The 12663-nt window shown below is 36.5% G+C and overlaps 1 protein-coding gene across 1 annotated transcript in view; it reads right to left on the bottom strand.

Moving 5' to 3' along the window:
• Nucleotides 1-8345, bottom strand: part of CPS1 (carbamoyl-phosphate synthase 1) — a 126852-nt gene extending 118507 nt beyond the window's left edge. Inside the window, exon 1 of the mRNA XM_066346251.1 lies at nt 8060-8345. Within this exon, the coding sequence (XP_066202348.1) occupies nt 8060-8185 (126 nt within the window). The 5' untranslated portion in view covers nt 8186-8345. The remainder of the gene's footprint in view (nt 1-8059) is intronic.
• Between the last annotated feature and the right edge of the window lie 4318 nt (nt 8346-12663).

Raw genomic sequence — 12663 nt, 5'->3', positions numbered from 1 at the left:
TGTTTTTCCTTAAAATTAAAATACACGGCCCTGGCCGGTTGGCTCAGCGGTAGAGTGTCGGCCTAGCGTGCGGAGGACCCGGGTTCGATTCCCGGCCAGGGCACACAGGAAAGCGCCCATTTGCTTCTCCACCCCTCCGCCACGCTTTCCTCTCTGTCTCTCTCTTCCCCTCCCGCAGCCAAGGTTCCATTGGAGCAAAGATGGCCCGGGGCGCTGGGGATGGCTCTGTGGCCTCTGCCTCAGGCGCTAGAGTGGCTCTGGTCGCAACATGGTGACGCCCAGGATGGGCAGAGCATCGCCCCCGGTGGGCAGAGCGTCGCCCCTGGTGGGCGTGCCGGGTGGATCCCGGTCAGGCGCATGCAGGAGTCTGTCTGACTGTCTCTCCCCATTTCCAGCTTCAGAAAAATGAAAAAAATAAAATAAAATAAAAAAATAAAAAATTAAAATACACTGTAAACCTATATTTATGGGTCTATTTTCATTTCCTAGTAAGATGATTGATTGGCTTTATGGGACTACAAATGACCTAAATTTTATGCACTAATACTCTCAGTTTGAGATCAATTTTTAAAGGATAGAATAAGAACAATGCAACAACTATTAATGGGAGTCACACAGCCAAATTCCCTTTCAAAAACCTTTAAAAATATGTCTATGCTGCTATGTTCAACTGATTTAGAGAGCCTAGTCTTAGGAAGTAACAGTCAAAATTCAAAACAAAATTTATCATTTAACCTATAAAAGTTTTGAAAGAGCTTGGCGTTTATTACTATCATTAGGCTTTTCTTTTGCATTCAGCATTATGCTATTAAAAGTCATCCACTCGGCCCTGGCCGGTTGGCTCAGCGGTAGAGCATCGGCTCGGCGTGTGGAAGTCCCAGGTTTGATTCCCGGTCAGGGCACACAGGAGAAGCACCCATCTGCTTCTTCACCCATGCCCTTCTCCTTTCTCTCTATCTCTCTCTTCACCTCCTGCAGCCAAGGCTCTCCATTGGAACAAAGTGGCTCTATGGCCTCTGCCTCAGGTGCTAGAATGGCTCCTATTGCAGCAGAGCAACACCCCAGAGGGGCCGAGCATCGCCCCTTGGTGAGCATACCAGGTGGATCCCAGTTGCACGCATGTGGGAGTGTTTCTGCCTCCCCCCATCCCCCGCATCTCACTTCAGAAAAATACAAAAAAAAAAAAAATCATCCACTATTCTGAACCAGTTTTCTTTGGATACTTTGGTTCAAATACTGGCAACAAATCCAGATGATATTTTCTTGCAATCTAAAATTGCTTATAGTGAACACCTATCACATTAGAATTTTGCAAATGTGGAACTTACAGGACCGTATGAGAAAGAAACAAACCAAAAATTGGAAGATAGCATGTTTTGTTACAAACACATGACAGTATTTTGGTTGAAGTGGAAGAAATATGTCAACTCTAAACAATATTGCCTTAAAATATTCTACTTAAAGAATTACTAACAGCCATCTAAAACAAGACTCCTTACTGATTCTTTGATTTAAACAATCTGTTCTCAAAATACAAACAATAAAAGAAAAGGAAAAAATATGATTTATTTTATATTAAGATAAAGTACAGTATGTAAATGGGCTCTTGAGCAAGCAATAAAATTGCAAGAGGAGGAATGATTTAGGGCATTCTGAAGCCACGTTAAACAACCAGGACTTCAGATATATAAGCAAAGTAACAAAAATGTCAAATTAAAAAGATTCATGTGGTGTTTGAGACCTAATTATAATTCTAACCAGGTCTGCTGCATGTATATTTTACTCTGTGTACAAAAACAGATACCCATGAATCCTTTTATTAACTACAGTACTTATCCATCTCTGAAATGGGAAGAAGAGCATTGTTTCTTCCCCTGGGAGTGAGAATTCACCAGTAAAATGTTCTGGATGCAAACCCCAAGCTAATTTAGCAATCATTCATATAAGGTTTGAATATAAAATTTTATACCTACAATTAATCCTTTTAAGCTAGTAGTGGAAATAAAAATGATTTACTCTGAGAATCTGATTGTATTACTGTTAAATCATTGAGTATGTAAGTTATTTGCATATCAGAAAAAGCAGAAGCTCTGTGTGTGTGTTTCCATTTTCACCACAGCCTAAAGGTATATAACATATTTGATTTCCAGCTTACCTGATGGCTCTTAGCTATTAGTTCATGTTAGCACTCATCCTCTTAAGAAATAAAATAAATTTCATCCAAGTTTTTTTTTATTTAATTTTCTTTTTGGTGACAGAGACAGAAAGAGGGACATATAGGGACAGACAGGCAGGAAGGGAGAGATGAGAGGCATCAATATTTTGTTACGGCTCCTTAGTTCTTCAGTGACTGCTTTTCCATATGTGCCTTGACCGGGAGGCTACAGCAGACTGAGTGACCCCTTGCTCAAGCCAATGACCTTGGGCTCAAGCTAGTGACCCTTGCTCAAACCAGATGAGCCCGCACTCAAGTTGGTGACCTTGGGGTTTCGAACCTGGTTCCTCTGCATCCCAGTCCGACACCCTATCCACTGCGCCACCGCCTGATCAGGCCATCCAACTTTTATTTGTCAAGCTTCCTTAGCAAAAAGGAAGCTAGAATTTATTCAGTTTATTATTGCATAGGTAATATGGTAAAAAGTTGGAATGTTCTTTATTGTTAAAAAATATATTTTTTATTCTTGAAGTTACACTATCAAAATATGGGAACTTATGATTCAGAATTATGGTACAATTTGCTATGTCTCTAGAATATTTAATGAGACTTCATTGCAGTTATAATGTCAACATTTCAGGATCTTAAAATACTGTAACAGCAGTAATCAATTAAGCCTTATGATATCCTAAGTTAATATTCAGTCATCTGCCTTTGGTTAAACAAAAGCCAGTGTTGGGGAAAAACAATCATGAGGTTAATTTTCTTGAATACCTCTATGTTCTGGGCATTTATAAATAAATGAGTCATATTTATAAGCAATTTTTATTCTAGTCATGTTCCTCATTATAAGTGTAGCATTTAGAAAAATTCCATTATAAAACATGTAATTACAAAATATGCTTATAAATTGTAGGTTTCTTAACAAGCACTTAAGGGGCATCTGTGGTACAGTGTTCTGAATCTGAAAGGAATCTCCAATGTTGTAAGGTAACTTTTATTTATGATAATAAAGGAAAATGGTCTGATATTGAATTCTACATCATAGAATAAACTTGTTCAGTAAAATTCTTAGTGATACAGCAACCCTATTGATTCATTTTTAAGAATGTCACATTAATCAATAATCTCCCTATAAAATTTAAAATATCAGTATGTGGCATTTATGAAGTTGGGTGAAAAAAAGAAAAGAATAGAGGAGACTTGAAAATATTTTCATGAGTTAAATTCATTAGTCCAGATGAATAAAATCAAGTGTAAATTCAAGATCACTAGGGCTGAGGAGTCCAAAATCCTAGCCCATGTAGCTTTCCTTAGTCCTTGGTTATGTAGAAACCCTGGGGAATACTGGTCAGTCTCATGAAGCACATTCTGTATTACACAGCAAACTCCTAAAGCCTTGAAGTGACCTCTGGTATGACCATTGCCTTAACAGATGCTGGAAGCCTTCTACTACACCACCAACCTCTAGCACAGGGGTCGGGAACCTATGGCTCATGAGCCAGATGTGGCTCTTTTGATGGCTGCATCTGGTTCGCAGAGAATTCTTTAATTAAAAAAATAATAACATTAAAAATATAAAACATTCTCATGTATTACAATCCATTCAATTTCTACCGTTCATGTTCATGATTGCAGGTGGCTGGAGCCAATCACAGCTGTCCTCCGGGACAACACCAAATTTTTATTGGATAATGCCTAACGTACACGGGTAGTTGTATGGCTCTCATGGAATTACATTTTAAAATATGTGGCATTCATGGCTCTCTCAGCCAAAAAGTTTCCCGACCCCTGCTCTAGTACAAGTCAGAAATATGAAGAAAGTCTAATAAATATGTGAGGATGGAGGAATGTTCTCTATTTCCACAGTGGTGGGCTCTAACGTAGCATTTAAACCAGCAGAAAGTTTGGCTAAGCATGGTTAAATAGAAACTGGAGGCATCATCAGCAAGAGAGGGAAGCCTGAGGCCAAGACTAGTGCCAGTTCTTTAGGCATTTCCCCTGCCTGGCTTCTTAGTTTCTGGCCAAGGGCTAGGACTAGAGTGAGGTGCACGAGGTGCCTAGGGGGCAGTGTGGGAGGAAGGCACCCGTGGCCCTGGTAGTGACAAGCCTCCTTCAATGTTGTACCTTAGATATCTCACTCGGCCCACCCTAGTCTAAGCCCTGTTCAACTATAGGCTTTTCAAGAATTACATAGCAAGAAGTTCGAAATATCAAAGCACTGTTGATGACACACAAATTGGGTCTATTTTTTAGAAAGAGTGGATATAAAAAGTGGAATACATAAAAATTTTTTAAAAGAGAGGCCACTCCCCCCCAATTAAAGAAATATTGTACACCAGAAATACATAACATTGCTTATCTATCCCAACTAATTCTGTAATAGCTCATTTGAGGTTGGAATATAATTTATTATTTCAACAATTTGGATTATCATGGATGAAATCCAGCCCTAAAAACCTGTCTTTAGTAAAAGTCTAATACAATGGTTATATTTGAAGTGTGTGATAACCATACACTTATCCCCACCTCCAATAGGTACAAAGGTACTATTTCTTGTGAATGTCTTTAAAGCTGCTACAATATAACTAAATGATTCTAATCACAGGAGCTTTTGTGGTTGTCAATTCTAATCAAATCACAATATCTCCTCAAGCCAGAGCTAAACAGATACTTCTATTAGAATCAGAATATGATACCTTACAAAATGAAAACCTTTCAAAGAGAATAATTATTCCTGGGACTCCTTTGTATCTGAAGTGCCAGAGAGAAAGATACTTGGACAGTTAGGTTCTTGACTCAATTGTAACACAAGTCACTGTTTTTAAAAATGAGTGGACTTACGTTAGAAGCAGTACTTATAGAACATTTTTCTATTCATAAGGAACTTAACCTTTTTAATGAATACCTTTGATCATCAAATTCATTTGCAAATAAAAATAAAACTATTTAGACTTGGTGACTTTCCAAGACTTGTAAACTCAGAATTTTTTAATTTGTAAGTTTCTTGAAATCAGAGACAATCTACTAATAATTCATTATTTCCACTTATTCTCCCTGTATTCTCCCTGTTTTGTGGGTCCTTGTTAAATAATGAATTCATTAACGAATGAAATAAGATATTAGGTTGTATATTCTGACTTTTGGAACTGAATCCTCCAGAGTGGAAAAAAAATATTTGTGTCATAATCTTTGTGTCTAATGCATTATAAGCAATATTTTCCTAGAGATAGGCTTAATATGAGGCAAATGTAAAAAAAGAAATTACCATTTTAAATTCTGGAGAAATTTTATTATTCATCTTATTGTAACAATGTATAGTCCACGAGTGACATGAAGAAACTCTGATCTTAGGTTTTTTTCTACTAAAATGCAGAAAACATAATTAATTTTTTAAATATCCAGTTTTCTTTTAAAGCATTTTATAGATTTTTAAGTACTGGTCATGTATGATGTTACACAATCCCTTGAGTAAATCAAGATTTATTTCCACATTACAGATGTCAAAACAATATATATAGGTTTGGAGAGACTATATGAGTTGACCAAGTTCAGAGAATTAATAAATGCAGAACAGGATTAGAATCCAGGTCTTTTATTCCCATCCAGTGTGTTTACCACTATACAACCACAACTGGCTGAATGCAATAATGAGAACTGAACATTTTCAGTACTAATATAAAGAGATTATGGTCTCTAAAACCTTCATAGCTTATGGTGGTTGATCATGTATACCCTTGATATTACATTCTTTTCAAAGGCAGAGCATCTTGAAATTCTATCTTCTTCCCATATGTGAACTACAACTACGTTAATTAGCAAGGTATGCTATATAAATATTAGCCACAAGCAATTACGCAAGGAAGGGCCACATGAAAGTACAAGTGTGTCACTGCTGTTATCAAACCCGCTCTCTCTGTCACCAAGGGGAGAGGAGAAGTGACCTTCAAAGACATTGAAAGGGTAACCAATTTACAGGGCACTGTTTATAGATCTGATAGCAATGTATCTTCCACAATCCACTTACTACTTATAACTAGCTATAATGCAACTAACCATTAGTGACTGTCCTCACTGCCTTTCATTATTATGCATATGCAGCCTAATGATTTTAGTGATCTTTAAAATATGCCTATCAAAGAAGAGAAAATTTAGATTATTTTTTCTAAGAGAGTTGAGTTTTAAAAGTAAGGCAGGAAGAAAATTAGTTAGAAGACTCTTTCAAAATAAGTAAATAATAACACAAGTCTCCTTAGACTGCTCTATAGAATTTTAATTCACTACTGTGAAATTGAAGAACCTCTATTTCTTCTGAAACTCTGGCCAGAACTGACTGAGTGAGGAACGGCTTTAATATTATGTAATGATAGCTTATTTCTCCTACAAATTTTTCGTTATTAGCTGTGAATTTTGTCAGACCCTTAACACATATCTACCACCATGAACTAAAAGAGCTACTTGCAGAAGAGTTCAACCACATAATTAAACTGTTTTGCTGTATAGATCACTTGTTATGATCTTAGAGGATTGGCTTCGAATCTCATTCACATCTATGCCATTTTAAGTAGTCACTCAATTTCTCTGTTTCTGATGTTTGATGGAGATGCACTTATTCCTACTTATTTTCATAAGAAAAAAATAGATATTCCAAGGGACACAACTTTAAAATCTTAGAAGACTCACCTAACTCCAGGTGATATATTTTTATTACCATTTATTCTCTTTGAAGTGATATATGAGTGCCTTTGGCATATCACTGACACTGAACTGAAATCAGACAGTCTCATAGTTTATAGCCCCTCACTGTGTGTCTTTGGTGATGGTTTAGAACACACCACCCTCCTTTCTGCTCTCTTGTTACAAGTAAACTGAATCCAAACAAATAGTTGTCCCTGGGTTTCTTAATTTACAACAGGAGTTTTTTATACTTTATCCTGAGATCTTGAGCTACTTCTCTCTCTCTCTCTCTCTTTCTGTTTGTCTCTCTTCTTTTCCTTTTTTTCCACCCCTCTCCCATTCCTATCAGTGGAGGCCATAAGAATCTATGAGCATTGCTGAGCCCTGAAGCTGTCACTCAAATCAAACCATATTGAATCCTAACTAGAGCAACCTAAGCAGTGGAATCCATGGAAGCATTTGAAGGACTTTCAGTCAACCCAGTGAACATATGAAATATAAGCCGAATACTTAAAACTATGACACTTCATTTCAGAGCAACAGATAGAGGTTGTTTGGAGATTTTTTTAACTTCACTTATTATAGATCATACTACTAAGGAACTACTGTAATTACTTAGGTTTTATATTTACAAAAGGTAATTTTCATTGTAAAATTTCCCATGGAGTAATTTCAGACTTCTCTGGTAATAAATTGCTTCATAGAGTTATAGAAAGGAAAAGAAGTTCCCACTAGAATTTCCTAATTCAGTTGTGGGGGCTAAAGAGGAGCATTTAATGTTCCCTCCTGGACCTGCTCCTCAGCTATAGATACACTCGGAGGGACAGAGTCAGCAGCTGCTAATTGGCTCAGTGTCTTAATTGGCAAATGAAAACTCATAGATTTGGCCTTCTAAAGAAAAGCTAAAAGGAAAAAGAAAAAATCATTGTCTACGTAATGATCTGCAAATATCAAAATTATATAGATATTTTCCTTTTAACTTTTTCTGAAAAAAAAACCAAAAACAGAACACTTACACTTTACATGCTAGCAAGAACTGTAACCCTTCTTGCTGTATTTTTACTCAAGGCCGATAAAAATAAGCATCTGGTCAATCAGTAGTTTCTATAGTAAAGTAGATATTAATTAATAAATTAGTGCTTCAGAACTACATTTAAATATGTCTTTGCTTCACACTAAACTATACCCCATACAATTTAATCAGAAGCAACGAATATGGACTATTACCTTGACGGAAAGGAGTCTAACGCCGGGTCTTGAAAATTTCCATTGATGATGTGCAGTCACATTGGTAAAGCCAAAACAAGTCTTCAGGGTCCTCACCACTTTGCAAGCTGTCAAAATCCTCGTCATTTTGAAGATGTTGATTTGTGACTAAGAATTAAATGAAATTACATATATTTTATGAAAATTTTGTTATAATATTTTTAAATTAATGTGAAAGAAAGCTGGGGAGAGGGGAGTGCAGTCCGGTGTTTAGGGTTGACTGCACAGGGATCTTTGAATTTCTATTCATTCTGTCATTAAATGTCCTCAGTCTGAGCTCCTCCTCCTCTTAACCCCGCCTCTGGAGGTAATGTCCGGAGATGTCCCATGGACATGTAATACAAATTGCAAAATATCAAACACTGCCTTCTCCTGCTGAAATAATGCTAGTGTGGTAGAAAACCAGTCATTCATCAAAGGAATTGCTTATGCAGCTGAATAGCATGACCTAGACACCATGGACAACCTTAGGCATCTCACTCTAAAGAGTAGCAAATTTCTAACAATGCTAAAGATCAAAGGCTTTTTACTTGTATTGGATGTGATGTCTAATTCGCCTCAAAAGAAGTTTTGCATTCCCAAAGAAACTTGAAGATTTGCCATTTTCTGCTTGGAAAATGATGACAGAAGTCACATACAGTACAAAGGATGTCAGAATAAACTTTTCTCCACAAATACAGAGTAAACATATCTATATTGGGTTTTTTTTCCCCATTTTATTCTTTTAGTTAATAAAGTTCTGTGTTCAAAATTTTAAAGCAATGACTAATATTAAGTAAAACACAACTGGAGCTACGTTGCCTATTTATATCCCTTGTGAGTGTTAGATTTGTAAGTGTATGAAGCAATGGCAAACATTAATTTTAACTACAAAATGAAGCTTTATTCATTATTAAAATAGTACGTATAAAATTCTCAAAACTTGAGCATCAGTGTTTCAACCTGATTTGAAATAAATAACTTAGCCTTTCAATTCCATGGTTGATAAGGTAGGCAAAGGGTCTCATTGGCTGGTGGAAGCTCTCCCTAAGTCACGTATCTATGTAGATCAGGAAATACTGCAGCATCTTCCTTTGATGTTTTTGCAAAGGAGACCGAAAAATAAAGGCTCCTCCTTAGGGCCTCCCAACATGGTAAAGATGACATAGAATGACACAGAGATTGTGAACTTCATTGACATAGGATGAGTACTAGCACCAGGGGGGTGAGGGTAGGTAGGGGGTGAGTATGAGTTGAGCAATGTTAAAATCCTATTTTTTGTCTCACTTGTATTCACTTATAAACATTCTCTGAGTCCAAACTACTTTTCATCATGGCTTCTGGTGATACAAAAATGAAAAAAAAATAGTATAATCTAGTGTATATAAGCAATGAATAAAATAAGTAATGTTATGCTAGAGTGTAAAATACAATAGAAAAAATAAATGTAAAAAATCAGCTCTCTTGTGCCTGTGCAATAAAATTTAAGTATGGGACTATGTTGAACCATGTTATCCTGAAGGATGGATGAAAGGATATAGTAGAGACAAGGGGGAAAGTAGAGGGGATGACATGAGCAACAACATAAACACATGAAATCATACGGCATACTAAAACAAAAAGCTGAAACATTCCAATAAAGCCTAAATGCAGGGGATAGAGCGGGGAAGGGAAAGACATCATAACGTGGAAGACATTGTGTGCTTTAAAATGGTTAGCCTTAATCCAAAAATAGTGTTCATGATACTCATGGAAGTACTTTGAACAAAGTTGAGATTTGTGTGAAAGGAAGATTGTAAAAAAAATGAATTGGAGAAGAAAACTGTCAGAAGGAACTCGCAACTTAGATATTAAGACTTAGGAACAGTACTTACTGGCTTAGTGCAGTTTTAGGTTCAGCATTGGTGTCATCCTTTGTCAACATATTTACAAAACATATAATGAAGCTCGCCTTTCCCTGATTAAAAAAATATGATCTTCTTATTCTTACATTTTTTTAATGCAAAATAAATTTAAATCATGGCCCTATGACCCAAGGATATCCATGAAGAGTGAACATTGTAGTACATTTCCTCCCTCTATTGTCTGTGATTTAAATAAATATGGCAATTAGGAAACTGGTGAGTCCAGAGCTTGAACAAGAAAAATATATGGATAGGCAGCTTTATAACAATTTTTAATAGTTGACCAAAAATTATGAGAAACTGAACATGTTTTTCCAGAAAGATATCAGCAACTTTAAGATATCATTCCATGACTCTATGACCTAAAATAATCAAACAAACAAACAAACAAACAAATAAAGTAGGCCACAGAGTTGTAATGAGTGTTCCGTTTTGTCAGTAGAAGGGCCTGCATGCAGGCTGTGGCCTATGTTTCCAGTCACCAGAATGAAAGGGGAAGAGAAAGAAAATTTGTGAAATTTGGTAAAATATTCTGAATCAAAGACTTAGAAATTTATCTACCATGCTTATACAATCATCACAGGGATTGGAAAGGCCAATAAATAAAATGGTGAGTAGTTTTAAATTTGAGTGTTCAAAACAAACTGAAATATACAAACTAGAAAACAACTTAATGCATTAGTGAGATAGTTACATGAGAAAAGACCAGCAATTTTCAACCAATGAACAGCTGCAGACACACAGGTGTGCCACGAGAATATATATTTTTTTAAGTGAGAGGCAGGGAGGCAGACACAGACTCCCACATAGGCCCTGACCAGGATTCACCCAGCAAGTCGTCTACCAGGTGATGCTCTGCTGTCTGTGCTGCTGCTCTGCTGCTCAGCAACCAAGCTATTTCAGCACCTGAGACAGCCCATGGAGCCATCCTCAGTGCCCAGGGCCAACTTTGCTCAAACCATTTGAGCCATGGCTGCAGGAGGAGAAGAGAGAGAAAGATAGAGTGGTAGAAAGAGTGGAGAAGTAGATGGTCACTTCTGCTGTGTGCCCTGATCGGGAATCAAACCTTGGGTCTTCCACATGCCAGGCCTATGCCCTACCACTGAGCCAACCAGCCAGAGCCTAAAATTTTTAAAACACACAATATCTATTTATTCAGGGGAACTGAGTTCTTCTCCTTTAGATTGTCAAACAAACAAACAAAAAATGACAACAGCTAACACAACAATAGCTATCTGGTATTAATGAGTCAAAATTATAGCTATGTTTTTGTCAGAGCAGCAAAAGATATAATACAGGGTGGGCAAAAATAGGTTTATCCCATGGAAAGTAATACAATAATTAATAACTAATAATACAAAAATAAACTGTGTTTCATATACTCACAACTGCAAACCTACATTTGCCCCACCCTGTATATTTTTGGAGAGCCGCAGAATTTCGGTAGTTAGTTTACGTGTGCCGTGGGATGAAAAAGGTTGTAAATCACTGGGATGGACCAAAGAAGTGAGGCAAGGGTTGCTTGCTAGTGAACATTTAAGTCTGACAGGAAAAATTTAGTGGAAATATTTCACTTTGAGGAAAAACAGTTTTTCAAAGCCTTTTTTTAAAAGTGTTTTTCAGTTTGGAATGATTTCCCCCCTCTGATTGCATTAATATGGTCCTCCCTTCACATGAGCTGCACACCATGAAGCAGGGTGACCTTTACCCATGTACACACAGCGGCTGAGGAAATTTCTGCTTTTCAAATGTACTTTGTATGAGACAGGCCAGTAAGGATTCTCTAATCTTATACGTCACTCACTTTTCTCATTTTGATGGAGTAACTAATGATACTTTTTAATTTAATGATAAAAAAGGCATTATATTTCTTCTATCAACTGGAAAATGTCTTGACTATATATAGATGAATATATGTATATATGTGCATATGTGTGTGTGGAAAGTTAATTATCCTTAATTAACATAATTATTTATCATTTCTTTAGAGGAATGAAGCATTTTGAGACTTTCAAATCCCTAAGAGTAATTAATTTGATGAGTTTGTCATTGGAATATTTATTATTGAAAATGGTACTTATATCAAATACTAAGTGATACTTATGTTCATTTGATATTTAAAGAAATTTGGAAAACACAGAAAAATAGATAATAGCTACCCCTCAAACATAACTTCTGTTAATATTTTAGTGTATTTTCTTTTAGCATTTATTTACATGCACAAGTCATAACTTTGAAAACTGTGATCATTTTATTTGTTTCCTTTTTACTGAATTTTGAGCAGTGACATTGGTTAATAAAATTACAGAGGTTTCAAGAGTACAATTCTATAATTCATTACTAGTATATTGCATTGTGTGTTCAGCACCCCAAGTCAAGTCTTTTTCCACCACCATTTATCCCCTATACCCAATTCTACCTTCCCCACTTCCCCTCTGGTAATCACCACATTGTTGTCCGTGTCTACAATTTTTTTTTTTTTTTGGCTTAATCCCTTCATTTTCTTCATGCAGCCTCCTTCCCCTTTGACAACTGTCAGTCTGTTCCCTATGACTCTATTTCTATTTGTTTGTTAGTTTATTTTGCTCAATAGATTCCACATATAAGTGAAATCATATGGTATTGTCTTTCTCTGACTGGCTTATTTCACTTAGCATAATGCTCTCCAGGTCCATCCATGCT

Source organism: Saccopteryx leptura, chromosome 7 (assembly GCF_036850995.1).
Source record: "Saccopteryx leptura isolate mSacLep1 chromosome 7, mSacLep1_pri_phased_curated, whole genome shotgun sequence".
NCBI classification, from domain to species: Eukaryota; Metazoa; Chordata; class Mammalia; order Chiroptera; family Emballonuridae; genus Saccopteryx; species Saccopteryx leptura.
This window is presented reverse-complemented; position numbering and strand designations above follow the sequence as displayed.